At 45.3% G+C, this 21,180-nt stretch overlaps 1 protein-coding gene across 2 annotated transcripts in view; it reads left to right on the forward strand.

The window, feature by feature from the left end:
- The window catches only part of ULK4 (unc-51 like kinase 4), a 290,018-nt gene that overhangs the window by 180,283 nt on the left and 88,555 nt on the right, over window positions 1–21,180 (forward strand). The window contains exons 33-34 of one of the 2 annotated variants that reach the window (XM_014534909.1): window positions 12,885–13,051; window positions 16,962–17,060. In XM_014534909.1, the coding sequence (XP_014390395.1) occupies window positions 12,885–13,051; window positions 16,962–17,060 (266 nt within the window). Of the gene's footprint in view, window positions 1–3,734; window positions 3,789–12,884; window positions 13,052–16,961; window positions 17,061–21,180 lie in introns of those variants that run through there. The other variant, XM_005860404.2, reaches the window with a different exon arrangement.

Raw genomic sequence — 21,180 nt, forward strand, 5'->3', positions numbered from 1 at the left:
GTCTAACCACTATGCTGTACACCTGAAACAATACGAAATAATGTTGAATGTCAACTGAAATTGAAAAATAAAGAAAAAATCCTGTTGCATCACATCAGCACCTTTCTCACTCTCTTACCCTGGCAAAGTTACCCGAAATGTTGGACCCCTAGCAGAGGTGAGCTTTCTACGAGGTCCCTACCCAGTGAGGAGCCTCAGAATGTATTTATAAGCTCATATCTTTTTGTAACATTTGCAAAAGTAGATATTTTTGTATTCTTTTTCTCAAAGCTCTCTCCTCCCACTTATAAAAACTTCAGGCTCTGCAAAACCTGGACCCATCCCTGATCTTAGGCAAAACTTTGTAAAAAAAAGTTATTTTGTTGTTTTAACTTTTAAGAGGTAAAGCAGCATAATAGTATCTAACCCATTTGATTTGATCCCTGATTCCATTTCTCACTAGCTGTGAAATGCTGTGTGTGTTACTTAACTTCTCAAAACCTGAGGTTCCTCAGGTAGAAAATGGAGAAATAATGTATGTCTTCCAGGATTGTTGTGGGGATTAAAGCACCTAGAGTGGTGTTTGGCACTTAGTAGGTAATCAAAAGTTTTGTATGTTATTATTGATTTATTTGCTGCAAAAATACCTTTCCTGGAGGAGTGGGAACTTATTTCCCATGTTTTCTACATATCTATTCTCATTTCTTACCTAGACGTGACAAAACACACACACACAAAAACAAAACAACCTTGAACATGAGAAGAAGAAGCTAGAAGAATGGGGCTCTGCTCTGAACTCCTAACTGAGTAATTCCATTGCCAGGCAGTAAGTTTTTTGTTCATATCTCAAGTCTGAGGTTTTCTGGATGATTAGATTGCCTTGACTTTCCCAATATTATATTACAAAAACAATTCATATCTAGGCAAGAAGGCTAGAAAATGTCTTTCAAAACCATTCACTTTTGGTCTAAATCTCAAAGGGAAAAATCTGATACTGAAAGTATAATGAGGAGTCAATATTCTTTGAAATGTGATGGAAAGGGACAAGGTGGTGGTCTTCAGCCCATATACCAATATGTCAAGTGGCCATGCCTGGAAATAGTGTGTGTTTTCCCAATTAAAATGCCAAACATACTTAGTCTTCCATACTCATGAGAGACTTAAGTGGGAAAAAAGATTATGATTTAGCCCGGGCTGGTGTGGTTCAATTGGTTGGGTGTTGTGATCCATGTTTCTCTCTCTCTCTCTCTCTCTCTCTCTCTCTCTCTCTCTCTCCCTTCCCCTCCCTTTTTCTCTCAAATCAATAAAACTATATTTTTAAAAATATGATAATTTAGTCACATCCTCAGCTTAAAAGATGAATTATGTACATAGATGCTCTGTGAAAAAGACTCGGAATGAAAGACAATACTTCAAATACCTTCAAGGAATTATTTGGAACACAGAGGAAACCCATGGAACATTTTTTATAATTGCTTAATTGACTGCTTTGCCTGTGGGTCATACACTAATTCACTGTAACCATAGCTTGTAATTAAAATGCTGTTTTAGTTAAGAAGACAACATGACAATGAATCCGTCCATGAAAGGATTTCAGCCCAAGGCGTTTGTTCTGCCTCTGAACTCAGGTCAAGTTGGCTGGCGTTAAGAACATGCTCTTTCTGAATTCCTTCCCACTGAGCTTCATCTTTCTCCAGTTTATCTTGAACATCCATCTGCTGCCCATCCCACCCTTTTAAGGACAGATGTATTCTCCTGAGCTTATATTTATCTTCGTTCTTCCTCATTGCCCTCCCCTCTATCCCACAAACACACACATCAGAGCCACCCTGTAAAATCAGTGGGATTTTGCCTCCCCCCCACTTCCTTCTCACAGACTTTCTAGGTAACTCTTCCCAGATTCTCTAGGTTTATTTTCTATCCTATTTCCCTCTACATTTCCACATACCTTTCCCCACACTCCACAAGCATTTCCAAAAATAGACAACACACACAGAAAAAATTACAAACGATTTTCTAAATCCCCCAAATAGGTTTAACACAATCCCCAACTATTGCTGTACCAACATTCAAAATCGTGTGTGTGTGTGTGTGTGTGTGTGTGTGTGTGTGTGTGAGTATTTAATTTTGCTGTTATTGTTCCTCTAGCACGTTACATTTCTGCCATGTAAGGACCCTGCTGCAGTAGTTTGCCGGTGAGTGATGCTGGGGACGAATCGTACTTGCAGGGTTATCTTTGTAACCTTACCCCGAGAGTAATTATTTTAAAATTTCAGATCAAAGCATGTATTCCATTAGTGCTTTCACTTACGTGGGTTCTAATAAAAACGTTTCTAGTAAATGATTTGCTGTCCAGAATATATCTCCTGTAGCACATCTTTTCTTTAGTGACTCATAGGAAAAGTAATTATTCGCCTATTTCTTGATAGAAACAGAGACTGGAATTACCGTGAGTCGAGTCCGTTTTGGAATGGCTCACTGTGACCCAGCCTCTCAGAATACACAATTCCTTCTAGTCTGTGCTGCGGTGCAGTCACACAGCGAAGGCTACAGAGCCGTGAGAATAACTGCTGTGGTTCTACAACCACAACTACTGTTCGCATGGGTGGGTCTCGGGAACATACCTTGTGATTCCAGTTATACAAGCTGCAGAACCGGCCGCTAATCCTTGATGCTCGAAGTCCGAGCAGTGATGGCTTTGGGGAGGGGATGTGTGTGAGGGAGTGCATGAGGAGTCTGGGTGCTGGCACCTTTCTCTCAAGCTGCAGGCTGGCTCTGTGGGTGTGCTCAGTTTGGGAAAGTTCCTTTAGGTGTGCACTTATATCTGTACCTTTTTATGTGTCTACTACATATCAGTAAGAAGTTTTTCTAAAATGTCTCATATCGATGATACATGCAGATCGTATGTAAACATTTGGTGTCTGTGTACCCTAGATTGAGTAAGTCAGATTGGTTTGCCACTTGACATTACCGCATGGTAACTGTGAGACCTTGTACACTCAGACAGGGCGCCTGTGTGAACTACTCCCTCATCTGTAAAATGGGTATAATGTCATCATTGTTTAGTTACATTGAGAATTAACGTGGCACATAGATGCCTTTGAGGAAAGCTCATTTCCTTCTCTTTAATGGACAATGTGTGTATGGGTATGTGTGCATGCAAAAATTACATACATGTATATGTGTGTATACATAAAACTATATGTATATATACCCATGCACACATCTATGATAGAATGCAACAACTCAGTGAATTTTATATTACAACTCATGATAAGATTCAAAATGATCTTTTTAAAATGAAATGCTATTGCCCTAACCAGTTTGGCTCAGTGGATAGAGCGTCGGCCTGCGGACTGAAAGGTCCCAGGTTCGATTCCGGTCAAGGGCATGTACCTCGGTTGCGGGCACATCCCCAGTAGGAGGTGTGCAGGAGGCAGCTGATTGATGTTTCTCATCGATGTTTCTAACTCTCTATCCCTCTCTCCCTTCCTCTCTGTATAAAATCAATAAAAATATATTAAAAAATAAAATGAAATGCTATCTCTAAATATAGTTTCAGTTTACGTTTTACATAAAAGTATAACTATGGAGCAGAGTTCATTGAATGCATTTTTTATTTTTACAGTGAGATTGTGGCTATATATTTTTTTCTGTCTAAAAGCTATTATGTGTAATAAAACAGATCATTGGTTGCATTTAGGTTGTTAGAGATGATAGGATGGGATCTAATAATGATTTTTCTCCCTTTGCAGCCTGTCAGATTTAATCAGCAGGTAATCAGACATTGATGGAAAATGAAATTCACAGTTATGCTCTACACATCTATATTTGCATACATCCGTCTGAGGAACGGAGGCAGCTGTAGTCCAAAATAAGGGAAATGGCTCTTATTCCCATCCACTTGGTAATTCCAATATTCACTATTTGTTGAGAACTAATTCACTCTGGATGAGAAAGTATAAATGATCTGTGTCCAATGTGTGTCAGGTCATGTATGTGACAGGGACAGCGAGGGGGTCAGACCTGGGAGACAAGGTGTGTGCACAGGATGGGTATGAAAGGCCTCTTTTAAGATGACATTTCCGCAGAGATGGGGAGGGAGAAAGGGAGAGTCGAACCAGTTTTAAGGGGGGCGAGCATTCTCTTCCTGCCCCATTGCACTTCCCAGTTTAATTCAAAATCAAATGGCCCAAAAGAAAAGATTTAAAAATACCTTTCTACTACAAAAACATCTCTCTACCTGTCCTGTTCCGTTTTTGCTTTGTTTTCGGCTATTTGGACTCAGCCAGCATGGCCTTTCCTGTGGCTGCAATCAGAGCACGGACTCAGACGACTCGTTGTGAGTGTGGAGGTTCTGGAAGTCCGTATTCCCCGCCCCAGCTGCCCTCTGCAGAGCCCTTGCTTACGTTTAAAATCCATCTCCATCGCGAGGAAGACTCAGATGTTTGGAGGAGAAGAGCGTGCTGTTTCATGGCATTGGCGATGTAGAGCATTCAAATGCCAGCTCTTAACCATCAGGCTGCTTCTTTCTTTAAAAAATACCACAGGATTTATAAAGCACATATACTAATTACATATGTTATATTTTACGTTAACTATAATGTGAAAAAGAGATGTTAGCAGTTAGGTTAATTTTTCAGCCAAACTCGGTGTTTTTCATATTTTTCAACCTAAGTAGACAATTTTAAAAAAGGAATCCTGTGACCTTAGCAGGCATTTTCCGGAGTTTTAGGGTGGAAAGGACCTTTGGAGCTCCTTCCCATCTGATTCCTTACCGTCATTCGGAAGGTCTGGAGGAAGAGGGGAGGGTGGAGACTCCAAAACCAACGCCCTCTCGGCAGTTTCCTGGGTCAGCTTCAGGTCACGTGTGCCTGTAGTGGAGGAAGAGCTGATGTCACGGTTATTTTACAAATGATCCCTGGAAGGTTTACACAGATTTGATTTGTTAACAACTAGGTTTTGACCTCACCTTTATTTGCCTTCGTGCTCCCTGTAGCAGCGCATGGCGCACCCACTTGATGGAGTCTCTCTAATCCAGTGGTTCTCAACCTTCTGGCCCTTTAAATACAGTTCCTCATGTTGTGACCCAACCATAAAATTATTTTCGTTGCTACTTCATAACTGTAATGTTGCTGCTGTTATGAATCATAATGTAAATATCTGATATGCAGGATGGTCTTAGGCGACCCCTGTGAAAGGGTCGTTCGACCGTCAAAGGGGTCGAGACCCACAGGTTGAGAACCGCTGCTCTAATCAGTGTATGACCTCGGTGCAATTAAAATAAGTAGGTGTGTATGTTGCGTGCTGTTGAGTCAGCTCCGCTCCTGGTGTCCCTGGGAATCGGTGATGTCCACAACGCCCAGTCCTCAGCAGCCCCGCTCAGCTCCTGTAAACTCCTGCTCTGCTGCTTTGATGGAGCCGATCCATCTCATATGTGGTCTTCCTCTTTTCCTGCTGCCTCCTGTTGGACCCAGCATCACCGTCTTTTCCAGAAAACCCTGCCTTCTCATGACGTGCCCAAAGCAGGACAACTTCAGTTTTGTCATCTTTGCCTCCAGCAATGTTCCTGGTTTAATTTGCTCTAGGACCTACGCATTCATCTTTCTGGTGTCCAGGGTATCTGTGGAGCTCCCCTCCCTCACCGTCTTTCAGATGAAATGCAATTTTTTCCCATCAGCCCTCATCACTGGCCAACGTTCACATCCGTGCCTAGTAATGAGGAGTATAAGGGTGTAGCCTTGGTCTCCAACCACACACCTTTGCTCTTGAGCTTTCCTAATTCTCCCATCAGTGCCCTGTGAGTCTCAGCCTTCTCCTGACTTCTTGGCTCCATTTAAATTGACAACTGAACCTACGTAAGCAACGTCTTTAACAATTTCGTTGTCTTCATTGCCTTTGTTAAAATTGCCTATTTTTTCTGTAATAGTGATTTTTTTCTATTAAATGCAGTTCTGCTTAGGCTCTCTCTTCTTTCACTTTTGTCACAAGTCATTTCAGATCATTGCTACTTTCTGCCACTAAGATGGTGTCATCAGCATATCTTAAGTTCTACTTCTTCCACCAATTTTTACTCCTTCCTAAGTCTGGTCCACTTTTTCATATACCATGTCCTGTGTACATGTTAAACAAGTAAGGAGGTAAAATGCACCCTGGTCTGACACCTGGGTCTCTAGGAAACCATTCTTTCTCTCCATTTTCTGTCTTGAGAGTGGTTGGCCGTTCACAATAAAAACAACTTTGAAACCCAATGTTCTATTACATTCTACCTGTGAGACTTGAGTTCCTGGCTCAATAACAGTAGTGGCAAGAAAATGACAGGATAAATGAATGAAGCTCGCCCAGGGAAAGGCATGTAACAGAGCCCATTTTAATTGAGCCTGATATTTGTCACCAAATTTCATAAGACAGAAAGTAATACAGACTCGCAAGATTTAGGTCAGATTTTTGCTGGGCGAGATTTCCCATTTCAGCGTGTGCTCTCTGTAGATTTGTCTTTTCTGGACATTTCACCTAAATGGGGTCATACAGTACATAGTCTGCTGCGTCTGGTAAAAGTCTGTTAAAATTACAGTGTTTAGGAGAAATTCTAATATTTGTCTATATTCTGTTCCATTGATATTTACTTTTCTCTTTATTAATTCCTTCTATTTATTTTGGCTTAATTGGTGTCCTCCCTTCTCCCCCCCACAGATTCTTAAGATGGGAATTTATAGAATTGATTTGAAAGCTTACTTCTTTTCTAGCATTTATAGCTACAGAGCTCTTTCTAAGCACTGTTATATTTTTATCATCGTTTTGACATATTTTAAAAAATTTCCTGTGATTTCTTCTTTAACCCATGGGTATTTTAGAAGTTTATTGTTTAATACACATACGTTTGGGGATTTTCTAAATACTTTATATTTATTGATTTCTAACCTTTTTCCAGTTGTGTTGAAAGAACACATTCTATAAGATTTCCGTTTTTTGCAATCTCTCGAGACTTAATATTTTGGCCTGGCATGTGGTCTATCTTGAAGGTTTCGTGTGTATTGGGGAAGAATGTATATTCTGCGGTTGTGGATGTAATAATCTGAAAATCGTTGGCCTCAAGGTGATTGGGAGGGAGTGCTGTTCAGATTTTTTAATCGGATTTTCTATATATTGATTTTGTGTGTGTGTTACTATCACTGAGAGGCCAGTGTTGAGAATCTCTGGTTATAACTGGACATGCCCATTCGTGCTCCTCTGTTTTAACCATGTTCCCTCGTTTGTTTTTCTCTGTGGTTATTTCTGCCAGCTTCATCTTTGACGTCCGTATTTAAGTGAGCACTTAACCAGTCCCTTTATAGCTTGAATCGATGTCCAGTGTGACTTCAGGTTTTTTCAGAAGTTTGATATGTAAAAGCTGCATGTGGGGATGTTCCCCACGAGAATTTATTTCCTCCGCCAGAAAACCGAACCGAAACGCGCTTGCTGGCGGTTGTCATTTACGTGGCCGCCTTCGTGTTGCGTATCTGATCCCGCTCTGCGTCTCCTGCAGCGGCAGCTGGGACGGGCTTGCTCGGCGACTGGCACCTGCCAGTGAACTAATGAGGAAAGATGTCACCAAAGCAAAAGGTTGTCACGGCTTGATAGACGCGCTGTGCACAAATGCTGAAATCACTTTTGCAAAATAAGGTTTTAATGAAGCAGATTCATTTCCAAGGCAGGATGTCTTGGTGCCATGGCAGCTCCCACCTCTTCTCTTTCCTTGTCGTTTAGCCCTTCATAGCTCTCTGGTGGTGGGAGAGGTTCGACTTCGCATATGAAGCCCTCCCCCTTACCTTTCTTATCCCTATCTGTTTCTCATTACATCTTTTGAAAACAAATTTTGCTTTTTGTTGTGAGGTGTTTCTGGTTTTTTTTTTGTTTTGTGTTTTTTTTTTGCATTTACACATTCAACTTAATCGTCTTATTTTCCTTTTTTGTCATTTCAATTACAGAAAAGCGATCTTGCATAGTGGGTACTAGCGTAGACTGTGGAGCCAGATGGCCTTGGGGAAGTTACCTGACCTTTCTGAGCCTCAGTTTCATCATCTGTGAAATGGAGTTGTTAATGGGATTTTGGTTAGATACCTGTTAGAGCACTTAGAATAGTACCTGGCACATGGTAAGAGCCATACTGTTTTTTTGCTGTCATTACTGTTTTTCTGTACTGACTTACTCTAATACCTAATTTTTAGCTTTTGAGTATTGATTTATAAATAATAGTCATGGTTTATTATTATGCATTTTTATTGAAAGTGTATAGAGATGGTTTTCCATGAAGAGTTTTAATAGGTTTGGAATAAATAACCTTCATTTGCCACATTCTGGACATAATTATAAAATATCAGAACTAATGGAACCTCGATATCACACTGGCTCCTTCCTCATTTTCTAAGGAGGGAATTAGGCTCTGTAAATGGAGGGCCTCAGCCCTCTGTTAACACTAACACTAAGACCAGGTGTGTGACTCCCAGTCCAATGAACGTTCTCTAATATAAGTTGAACTAGAGGCCTGGTGCACGAAATTTGTGCGGGGGTGGGGTGGGGGGGGGTCATCCCTCAGTCTGGCCTGCAACGACGCCAGCGTCCCTCGACCTGGTCTCCGGCCCGAGGCCCCTCCCCTCACTTCCCCTCACTTCCCCTCCCTCCGTGCGGCCAGGGCTTGTGTTGCCAGGGCGCCGCCGCCAGTGTCCCACCCTGGCCACTATGGGCGCTGCCATCTTGTCGTGGAGTGATGGTTAATTTACATATTACTCTTTTATTAGATAGGATGATATAGTGTCCCTCCATAGTTTTGGCTAAACAAAAATGAGCCAGTTAACAAGCTTTTTCCACAAAACAATGCAGTGAATATACTGTCCAATTGGGTTTGCCGAGTTCTTGGTCCACCTGCTGATGCAAACTTAGAAGTGCATCTCATCAGTAGGAACAGTGGCTGACTTCTTGGTGAAGAGGGCAGACCAAGCCAAGAGAATGACTTTTGTTCCCTCCTTGTATTAGTTTCTTGTTGTCATAGCAACAAAGCCACAAGTTTACTTGCTTAACACACACGACCATGTATTGTCTTACAGTCCTGATGTTGCAGGGCTTCCTTCTTTCTGAAGGCTTCCACTTCCTTGCCTTGAAAATGCAAGCTGAACAGCTTATAGGAGCCGCTGCCTTCTTTGGGTGGGGCTCCTTCCTCTCGTTGTTCCAACCTCTTGTTTTTGTCATCTCCTACTACTCTGATCTCCTGCCTCCCTCTTACGGGAACCTTGTGATTGCATTTGGCCCCCATGGGTAATCTCCCCTCTCCAGATCTGTAATCACATTTGCGAGGTCCCTTTTTCCATGTAAGGTAATATTCACCGTTTCCAGGGATTTAGGATGTGGACATCTTTGAGGAAGGTGCATTATTCATTCTATCACATTCCCCAAAGCCATGAGAGTCGAGTCTTTTATTTATTTATTTATTTATTTATTAAATATATTTTTTATTGATTTCAGAGAGAAAGGGAGAGGGAGAGAGAGATAGAAACATCAGTGAAGAGAGAGAGTCCTTGATCGGCTGCCTCTTGCATGACCCCCACTGGGGACCAGGCCTGCAACCTGGGCATGTGCCATTGACCAGAATCGAGCCCGGTACCCCTGAGTCCGCAGGCCAACACTCTAGCCACTGAGCCAAACCATCTAGTATGAGAGTCAAGTCTTTTAAATAAATCACATGCTGGGAATATTTCAATACGGTGGTCTCCTCTCTCTGTGGATCTAAGTGCTAAACCTAGGAGGATCCAGGGACCAGTGTGGGCTCAGGGGGGCTGGGACGAGTTTGTTTTTAAGATACTCCCATATACACAATTTTCTTAGGAAAGTAAATCAGAATGAGTGCTCTGAATACAGAGTCCCTTCCGGCTTTTGGAAGAAAAAGTTTAATTAAAGCATTCGCCTCTGTCATATTTGAGAAGTCCCCAGCCTATATGTTATCCGAGCACAGAACTGTGAGTTGGCTCGTCATACTCATCTGCGAAACTTGTGCAGCGTCGCTCTCCTTGTGGGCACAGCCAAACTCCAGGGGCTCGCGGTCTTGGGGCCCCGTGTGAGGGGGAGGCGCAGATGAAGAGCGGAAGCCAGAGCTCCCAGGCAGAGGGAGTGCAGAATTGGCAGTGCCAGTGCCGGAGGAGGAGGCGGCCAGGGAAAGGCGCTGGCCCCGTATCGGGCACCGTGCAGACTCCCAGGGCCTCTGATGGTGGAGCTGGACTAACAGAGGCAAAGACCTGCCCTGAGATGGTTCATCGGCTTGAAACCCCAGGGATGTTTGGACATGTTTTTGCAGGGGCCGTTTCTGTGTGGGTGGCTGCTCATTACCCTTCAGCCCGAAGAGGTCGAGCGAGCTTAGAAGCTGTGGCTCAGGACCCCGCAGTTCACAGGCGCCTCCATGTACCCTGTCAGTGTGTCTGAGACCAGCACGGCCTCGGTCACCCTCCATGTCTTTCTATTTAAAAAGCAGACCTGAGACTCAGCTGCTGTGGCTGATTCTGGTTTTGCTGGTTAAGTGTTGATCAGCGTGGGAAAGGACAGCTTCCCACATCTCTTCTCCCCTCCTCTGCCGCGCCGTCTGTTGAGTTGACGTGAATGAGTCCTAGTGGGCGCCACCCTGTGTTTGTGTGATGTAGACGTCAACTTATCTAGAAGGAAGCCTCTGTTTGGGATTCAGAGTGTTCTGTCCAAATCATTAATGACAGAAATATGAAGTATTTTCAAAAGCTTGGCATTTCAAAATGTACTCATATCATCTCGCTACTCCCAACAGATTTTGAAAAAGTAATAATAAGGACACAGTGACTGGAGCTGGAGCTGGGAATAGCTCACGCACATTAATATTCCCAGAACATTAAACACTTGAAAATAACTTGGGGGTGGGGGGGTGACTCCTTTAGAGATTTGCATGTAATTAATACAAAGTAATTCTTGTATTATTTTGAGTTGGTTATAATTAATGCAAATAGTTGCTGGATTATTTGGCTTCACGAATGTTGGCTTCTCTTAGAGGTGTTAGGACGGAGTATTAAGAAGTTGTTTTGCTGGCATTTGAGCAGAGGACAGGGAGACACTACCGCGCTCTCCCAGATGCTGTGCTGGCTTTGCTGGCATTGCCTCTGTTGGGAAGAAATATTTTACGTCCTATTTCATTTCTATCTGCCAAGCACCTTCCCTGACAGCCGGTGACGTCGGGGTGCCCAGTCAGGGCGTGGCTTTGGGTGCCCGTCTTTTCCCGTAGCTGGCGGGAGAGAAGGCCATCCCAGCCTTGCCCTCCTTCCTCGAAGACGGAATGAAGGTCAGGTTCACTGTTGCTCCCCAGCTGTTCAGTCTGAATCAAGCAGCAGGGACATGGGGACCTAGGCTCTGCCTCCGCCTTCTGAAGAGCCACTGATCCCATAGCTGGACTTCACCTGTACTCGGCCCCTTGCCCTGTACCTTGGACCATCTACAACATGTCACCAAGTCTTCATGGGCCCCCCAAAGGAAAACATCTCTCTCTCTTAAAGACTATGTTGTACAGCCCTCCTACCCTGTCTGCAGCTCATGAAAGCCAGGGGCTGACTCCTAGCCCATGAGTGATGCGGTCTCACTGGGAGGGGAAGGCCTGTGGCCGTAATGCCCATGTCGCAATAATTGCTTTTCTGTACCGCGTGCCACTGATGGTATGAGCTGTCGGACCTTACCGCGTGATAAACAGGGCAATAATAATTCATTCCGCTTTCCGTCAGCGGTACTTATCTTCAGCTTTGTGACTGGCACCAGTTTTTGCCACAAGGAGTAAACTGTGTAGTTTGGTTTTTCTCCGCCTTTAGTGACAACATCAGTTGCATTTGTAGTCTAAGAACTGCTTTGCCCTCATCTGGGGAAACCAGATCGATTTACTGGAAACGACATGGGGGTGCGCTGTTTGGAAGAGAGACCGGAGCTTGAATGCCTCTGCTGGCAGAGTTTCCAGCTAATCGATCTTCATGAGAACTGGGAGGAATGGATTGCAGGTGCAGTAGCATCCAGTTTATAGTACATGTCAGACTTCCTTACCTTGCCCCTCCCCCCCACCATCTGCTTGTGTGAAATATTTATATTGGAAGATCACTTTTTCTAGAACATTCAGACTATCTGTGCCTAAGTCCTATTCACCATTTAGGCTTATAACATTGTTCATGTTGTATTTTCGCCACATTTACATCTGAATCAGTTTTGTGAATTCCAAGTTTAATTCTATGTAACAGTAACAATAGAAATGTCATCGTTAAATATAAGCAATAACACACCCCAAGATGTGAAAATGAATTTGTGATAGACTACGTCAAACTAAAAGTTAACGAAGACCAACTCTTCATATGAGGTTTGCAGGGACAAAATGATAGAAGCTGGCCATTTCTCAATGTCCAGTTCTTTAAATCACAGTTAATCTCGCATTTTAATTTTTTTGGAATACCGCAGAAAAAACATGCTTTATCCTCTAGAAATGACCCAGTTACTTGTAGAGCCCTGGGTGGTTCCTGATCCTTAGCATGAAGAGCTGGACCTTCGAGCAGAACCTGGGACAGTCTGTTCCCACACAGCACGCTTCCCTCCATGGCGGGGAGTCCTCCGCCCCAGCGAAGCCTGACCCTGTAGGATGTGTTTTCCAAAGTGTAGTTTCGCTTAACACGTACCTTCCTAGTCCCCATCCCAGGCCCCTGAGCAGCCTCTCTGGGGGTGAGCCCTGGAAACCTGCAGTTTACGAAACTGTCCCACGTGTACCTGGTACACAGCAGAGCTGAAGGGCTGCTTAGCATTTATGCATCGTGGAGACCTGCTCTGTTGGGTTTATGGGACACATTATTTTTATATGATGATGACTATTTTGCCCTTCTCCTTTTTGCCCTCAGGACTGGTCCATCATGTCTGTAACCTGTTCACCGAAACGGCCACACTGTGCTTGGACGTGGACAATAAAAACAACAACGAGACGGCAGCCGCGCTGCTCTGCTCCCTGCTGGACGTGCTGCACGGCATGCTGACCTACACGTCTGGGGTCGTGCGGCTGGCCCTGCAGGTAAGGGCCTCGGCCCAGGTCTGGCACAGCCCTGCACCACACCACACCCCCGTCAGTCTCTTCTTGCTAATCTGCCTCTAAAGTGTCTTTACTTTTCAGAAAGCACTTATGTCCTGTAGAGAGAGACTATCAAATAAGCCATCTTTGGTGACCAATGCCAAGAACAGATCATGTGATGACAAAATCGGAAAGGAAAGCAGGAGGGGCCTCAGCAGAGACTTGAGGACCTCTAATCGGGGAACCGTTCCTGGCTGAGACCAGTAGCCCTGCGGGCACCTGGGGCTGGCCAACCAGTGTGCAGCCTTTCCTGCCCACGGATGGGGCCCAGCCGCCCCAGGGGGAAACGTCAGCTTGCCAGGAGCAGTGGGTCGAGATTTTAGGCCCATGCATCCATTCATACACACACGTTTATATACACATGTACACACATCCATAACGCAACATGTAAACAAGCACTTGCTCTCCCTTATGACCAGTAACACGGAATTGCAGGTGGATTTGAGACTTAGAAGTGTATTCAGTCCATGTGCCCCAAACTGTACTGTGCTCTACGAAGGAAGGGGACATGGGTTTGTTAAGTACTTCCCATGTTAGGTGCCTCCACATGCCTGTTTCATGTACTGCTCTCTCTCTGACTGAGTCAGCTGATACTTAGGTCGCATGAAAGCGCACAGCTGATATGAATCCACTGTTACACTCCGAATCCTGGTAGAATTGCAAGAGGCGTATGACGAGTGATAGCCTGTTGGCTTGAGTAGATGTAGAAGCTAGCGGGGAGACCAAACTGTTTTCATACCTCGCCAGGAGCCAGCGTAGCAGAGCCAAGAATGAATCCCGCGAGCCTGGTTTAGGCTCTGTTACTCATCATTGTGATAACTGGTAACTTTTACCTCCAGCGAAGCTGCTCGAGTGTTTAGCTTATCTAGTGTGGTTGATAAGTCATGCCAAGATCTCCTCGACAAACATGGCCGTTAGTGTTTACCGCACACTTGTAAAGCCAGTGGGTGAAAATGGCCTCGGAATTACTTAGTTATTTTCTTTGCTCATCTGGAATCTTTCTGAATGAATTGTTAAGTACTTGTGGAATCCTGAGTTAAGGTTTCTCTTAGCTTTTCCTCTCGTGTCTCTTCAGAGAATAGCTGTTCTTATTTCAGTGTCTATAGGAGTTTTATGTAAATCTTCAGGATGTGGTTGCTAGTTATGTTCATAGATACGTTGATGATATCAATCTGTGAAAGAAATGTTTTGTAGATTGTACATATAAAAGGGATCAGGCCCAGCCAGTGTGGCCCAGTGGTTGAGCATCAACTCATGAACCAGGAGGTGGTTCAATTCCCCGTCAGGGCACATGCCCGTTTTGGGGCTCAATCCCCAAGGAGGAGAGCATGCAGGAGGCAGCCAGTCAATGATTCTCTCTCATCATTGATGTTTCTTTCTCTCCTTCTCCCTTCCTCTCTCTAAAATCAATAAAAACATATTTTAAAAAAAATTTTTTTAAGGAATCAGAAGTTCAGAAATTCCAGAGCAACAGAAATCTCTTATTAGAAGTGACTATTAGGTTGATAGTCAAGGTTGTTTAAAAGAAAACGCCTTAATAGAATTATTTTCTAATTCTTTCTTTCTTTGCTAGTGTACCAGTAGATCACTGTTTTTAATTTTCTCATTTTCTTCAACACCACTGCATACTTTACTGCTGTCGTCTTTCTAAATCCTCTGCTATATCATCTGCCATGTATTGCTTTTGGCTTCACTCCCGACTTTGATCTGCAGGGCACCTGGCGTCAGTCTGAGAGAGGGGAGTCCTTGAGACCGAGTGAGGGGAAAGGGCTGGGAAGAGAAACAGTGTGCACCAAAGACACCGTCTCCTGGAACACTGAGCCGTCTGTGCTGTCCGAGCCACCGGCCACCTCTCCCATCATACACACGCTCCCCACCGGAGGGTCTCCCGCATTCCTAAACGTCTAACGCAGCGGTTCTCAACCTTCTGGCCCTTTAAATACAGTTCCTCATGTTGTGACCCAACCATAAAGTTATTTTCGTTGCTACTTCATAACTGTAATGTTGCTACTGTTATGAATCGTAATGTAAATATCTGATATGCAGGATGGTCTTAGGCGACCCCTGTGAGAGGGTCGTTCGACCGCCAGGTTGAGACCCACAGGTTGAGAACCGCTGGGCTAACGGGACCGTCTCTGAAGTGGAGGAATCGGGGGATTGAGGACTGCCAGTGTTTAAAATGACAGTAGCGCTAGACTAATGAAGCACTTTTCTTTTTCAAGGAGGAGAGGGACATGATGCAGGAATGTGTCCCAGGAAATCTCTGAAGTGGAGGAATCCGGTGATTGAGGACTGACAGTGTTTAAAATGACAGTATCGCTTAGACTTATGAAGCACTTTTCAGGGAGGAGAGGGACATGATGCAGGAATGTGTCCCAGGAAAGTAGGGAGTGGAGGGAGGCAGGTGTCAGAATCTCCCTTAGGAGTTCAGCCCCTACCCCTGCCTGCCTTGTGATGCAGAATTGGTCCTGCCTTACATGAACCTCCTGCCAGCAAGTCCCGCCATCCTCGTCCTGCTGTGCCAGCTCCAGACCTGGGCGTCATCCTTAACATTTCCTCCTTTTTCTTGTTCCACATCTGACCTGTCACAAAATAAATGGAGACTTTCACCTTAAATACCTAACCTATCCAGCCACTTCTTTCAAACCCTGCTGCTACCACCCAGCTCAGTGGACCGTCCTCTCTTGCCCAGAGTGTAACAACCAGGTGGGTCAAGACCCTGGGCTGGTTAAGGTGAAGAGGCCGATGTTCTGTCTCCAGTAGCGTTTCAGAAGGTGGAAGTAACAGCCACAATTCAGAGAGGTCCCGACCCTGGGATAGTGCTGCCTCTCGTTCTCTGGAACGGAATTCTAGCACTGTTCCCCTTACGGTGCAAGTGGTTAAAAGGCAGGCGTCTGATTTTAAAATTCTTCTGAACCAAAGAAAGCGGGCAGCTCACATTCTGTCCATCGGCCTGAGGAGCAGAAGGAAACGTGGCATTTGGGAGAAGGGTCCAGGAGTCCAGGCTCATGCCCTCAGGTGGGGCAGCCTGCAGCCTGGTCTGGCAAAGGTCACCACCCAAAAGCAGTTTTGTTCCTTCCGAGCGAAATAAAAAAACACAGAGGAAGTATTGAATGAAATATGTGTATTCTATAGCAAACAAAATTACTAATCAGTGCCTTTTCCAGGATGAAATTATGCCTGTCTGTGTTCGAAATCCCTGGAATTAGACAGTTCTGTAGAACTCCTAAAAGGAGGCACACTTAGAATGAAAGTCACTCGCTTCCCATCTCTGATTTTAATTTCAGTTGAAGCCTATGCTTTCTAGACCTTCTCTGAAGACTGTGCATGCGGTATTCTGTTGGACACGTATTCTAGGTGTCACTTGTGGGGGGGTGTGCCTGCGGAGAAGGAAATACGGCAGGATGCGTTAGGTGTGCATTGTCTAATGTGCAGAACATGCCCGGGCAGAGGCACGAGAGATGTGGAGTCGTAGAGCCTCGCTCATCCTCCGGCTTTGTCCCCACGGTATGTGGGAGTTCACACGAACTGCTTTACTTCTCTGCGCGTCAGTCTCCTCACCCGAACAACGGGGACAGGAGCCCCTCCTTCAGGCTGGCGTCCACTGCAGCCGGTGGACATCACTTCCCCAGGGACAGCCCTTGTTGGCGCTTTCTCTGTGGACCACCCGGTCTGCCTCTGCGGCCCGAGCTGGTGGCGGTGGCCATGGTGCACCCGTTGTCACGTGCGCACCTTCTGTTCAGGGGGCCGAGGGGGAATACCTCCGCAGCCGTGTTTATGTGCCCGGCGGGGGGGAGCTGCCCAGGGCCAAGCCGACTAATCTCCAAGACCCCCTCCTCTTCCCTCCTTCAAGGCGCAGAAGTCTGGCTCCGGGGGCGACACTCAGGCCGCGGAGGACCTGCTGCTGCTCAGCAAACCCCTGACAGACCTCGTCAGCCTGCTCATCCCGCTGGTAAGGGCTCACCTGTTCGTGTGTGTCTCTCCAAACACTGCCAGGGCTGAAGTAATGCTATTTGAATTTCATGATGTCTGGAGTCTTCATGCTATTTTAATTCCTTTCAAAACTAGAGCCAGGAGAAATTTCAGAGGCTCATTTGGCTTGGAATGACTACATTTCTACTTTATTTAAAACCAGGTGGCTTAGATGTTTAAGGAAAGCAGAATCTCAGATCCTTCTTAGTGAATGTGAGGTTTAAAAAAAATGCAGGAAATGAATTCTGGGAAGGGAAAAAATTTTGTTACGGGCATCAGTTCTCTTTCAAAACAGTTTTTAGGGTTGTGCTTGGCATGCAGGGCTCCCCAGAAACAAAGAAGGGGAGCATGTCCCCCAATTCTGCAGAATTAGGATGAGATAAGTGGAATTAGATAAAAATAGGCGAGGCTACAGAAGACCACGGAATACAGGAAAAGAGCCCAACAGAACCTTGGAGTTTGGGCCAACTCATAGGACCCACCACATAGACACGTGGCCACCCGCCCCCTCCCCTCCACCGGCCAGAGCAGTCAGTCAGAGGGCCGGCGGATGGTATTCCACAAATCCCCCTGAAAACCTCTCCAGATTTGGGGATCCAAGGACTAGGGGTGCAGGTGACCAAGGGAACGAATCATTTGTGGCCTCACCCTTCAGTTCTCCAAGGCTGCGAAGGTTTCCCTTTCCTGCCCTCTGGCTTGAAGGAAGGCGAGTGCAGTTCGGAGGACTAATTCTATGGGCTTAATTGCATTCATTAAATAAAGGTTTGGTTTAACCGAGAAAGAAAAAAGGGGGAACCAGTCAGTGCTGGCTTATCTACACTAATAAAAGACAAACATGCAAATGGACCGTACTTTCACTATGCCTTAAGCCACACCCACTGGCCAATCAGAGCGACTATATGCAAATTAACCAAACCAAGATGGCGGCCGGCAGCCACGGAGCTGGAGCGAGCAGGAGGCTTGCTTGCTCCAGTGATGGAGGAAGCCAAGCTTCCCCGCCTGCCATGGCCAGCTCTGAGCTTCACTGAAAGCAACAAAGTTTCAATTATAGAAGATAAACAAACCCCAGATACCTGCTTTCAGCCAGCTGTGGCCACGGAGCTGGAACAAGCAGGAGTGGGTTGCCCCTGGCGATGGAGGAAGCCAAGCTTTCTGCAGGCCTCCGCTAAAGGCAACAAAGTTTCAATTATAGAAGGTAAATAAATCCCAGAATAAAAAAAAAAGAAAAAAAGGAGAGGCTGGGAGCTTACGTCGCCAGGGGGCTTGGCCAGCCTGAAAACAGCCATTAGCCCCTCACCCAGGCTGGCCAAACCTCCATGGGGTGAGGGTCCCCACTGGGGTGGACATCCTCCGAGGGATCCTCCGAGGGGTCCCACACTGCAAGAGGGCATAGGCCGGGCTGAGGGACCACCCCCCCCCCACTCAAATTTTTGTGCACCGGGCCTCTAGTATTAAATAATAACGCACGTGGAATAGAGGGTCACAGAGAGGCAGTGGGCTCACAACGACATGGGGGAACAGCCTGAACCTCAGGGGACTGGCTGTGTCCCAGACAGAGCGGGAGGATCTCTGGTGTCGAGCTTGGCATGAAGTTACGGGAAAATAGCAGCAGGAACCAACTGCTCCAGCTCCAGCCCAAGGGCTGGACCCTGGCAGCCAGCTCTCGTGAGGGCAGGAAACGGGAGGTTCCATGGACCGGAGAGAAGGGACTAACACAACCACGTGCTCTTGTATAAAAGACTCAAAACGGCATGTGTGCGTATACTAGTACAGATAGATACAATATATTATGTAGGATGGTAATCGTATTTATAGCAAATAAGATTGAAAATAGTTTAAAGAAGTCAGATGGAGAATTCATTATAGATAAATTTCTAGGACTCTATTTCACACTCATGTTTGTGAAAGTTTTGATGTTTACACATTCTGAGATTTGTTTGCTCTTTTGTTAAACGTATCTTTGGTCTTAATTTCATTGTCTTATGTTATATTTTCTTTCTAAATGTCTTTCTGTATTGAATATAAGATTTAATGCGTGCGAGCGCGCGCGCACACACACACACACACACACACACAGAAAACCTTTAACAGGACAAAGAGAAGGATGCCACAGTGGTAAGGAAGAAAGTCCACAGGCACAGATCAACGTAATCAGAAGGGCAGGATGCATGCAGGGAGAAATCAGCAGCAGCAACAACACAGTAGTATTGAGATGCGACACATCTTCCTCCTTGCCTGACCAGCCACGTGGATAAAAATAATAATGTAGATCAGGAGTCGACAGACTAAGGCCTGTGGACCAACTCTGGCCCACTGCCTGCTTTTGTAAATAAAGTTTTATTGAATACAGCCACAGGGACAATTTGTTTACACATCGCCTGTGGCTGCTTTTGCACCTCAGTGGTGGAGTTGAGTTACAGCAGAATCCTTAAAGCCCATAAGCCTAGTTATTTACTGTCTGGCTTTTAATATAAAACATTGGTTGACTCCTCTATAAAAGATACGAAAACATGAATAAGATTGATCTAATAGAAAACATATCCACCTCTAATAGAAATATAAAACTTGACTAAGACTATCTAATAGAATTTTATCCACCTCTGTACCCTGCAAATAGAGACTGCACCTTCTGTTCAGTTTTCTGGCAGCATTTTTAAAAAGTTAGCTATACGTTATGTTATAAGAATGTCAATAAATTCCAAAGCATAGGAATTCTTTAACTGTAATACAATTAAACTAGAAGGAAAATTACAAACAATGGAAGATGCACTGTTAGCAGATACTCCCTGTGAGTACGATCCAAGACTAACACATCGTGACTGTCAGCCTGGGTCCCATCAGGAGACAGAGACCACACAGCGATGTAAACAGGAGGATTTTAATACAGAGAATGAGTAAGCTATGCCAGGAGAGTAACTGTGAGATGTTAAAGGGACTCTCTGGGAAACCGTTAGCTCAGGGAGAGTGCCCACGGAAGGATAAACTTGACAGGGGCCCCACCCCAGGGTACAGGCCAGACCTCACTGGAGAAGGCCTGCTGCAGCCACAGGCCGTGGAGCCATTCGCTGGGGTGCTCAGGCCAGAGCGGGCCATGTCTCTGGACATGCAGGAAGTGACCCTTCAGGGTACAGCTGGATCCCAGCCAGTAGGCAGCTTCTCAGAGGGAAGCAGGTGCGCTGCTAGTGGGGGATTTGGGGTGTCCAGTGTTTGCACAGAGGGGGCCACAGACATGTGCAAGAGACAGGTAAGGGGGTGCATGTGGGAAGCCTGGAGTGCACTGTACCCACTGGGGAGAGTGACAAGGCTGACCACAGACCAGGCGGGTGAAGGTTGCTGAGGTCACATCCCTACCAGATGCCATCACACCCACACTTGTGACCGACAGTGCAGAGCCCCTCCCTGCAGTGTGTTATCCGAGGGTTTTCTAGCTTCCTGCGACTCTGTGCTCATGTTATTAGTAACTGGCTCATACTTGGGCTCTAATGTATTGGCTGATGTCTGCCTGACGTGTGTGAGCAGTAACTGTGAGATATGTACCCGCACACATATCCCCGGAGTCCTTAGGTTTGAGAATGGCCTGCAACAAGACCTTTGCAGTATGTCTCCTCTGGAAAAGATTAACACGTTTACAGCTGTGTACAAAGTGGGGAAAAGTAATATGCTATTGAGGGCCAAAGATACATTTTACAGTGGTGGTTAAAAAATGTAATAGGTTACCGAGGGCGCAGCTGGAATTTCATTCCCAGAGGGAAATATAAACAGACTTTTCCTTTTCATCTGACTCAGATAATTTTGGAAGCATTTTGCCTGAAGGCAGGTGAATGAACTTGTTAGCTTTTGAGGTTCTTTCCAGAAACCAAAGTAAACATACTTATCCTTAGGAGATGAAACCCGTCAACCCATAATTTATGACCTGAATTTGTACCATACACCAGAAGGATCACAGTGAAATGCAGGTAAGACACAGTGATTCTTAGTCCTTTCTGAGCTGCTTTGAGAATTGGAAAATTCCAAACTCTCTTCTCAGAAAAATGCCTAGAATCACTTACATGCAAATTATGCACACAATTCACTATTTCAGGGGGCTCTTTGAACCCTCA

The sequence above is a fragment of the Myotis brandtii genome, unplaced genomic scaffold (genome assembly GCF_000412655.1).
Source record: "Myotis brandtii unplaced genomic scaffold, ASM41265v1 scaffold134, whole genome shotgun sequence".
Lineage (NCBI taxonomy): Eukaryota > Metazoa > Chordata > Mammalia > Chiroptera > Vespertilionidae > Myotis > Myotis brandtii.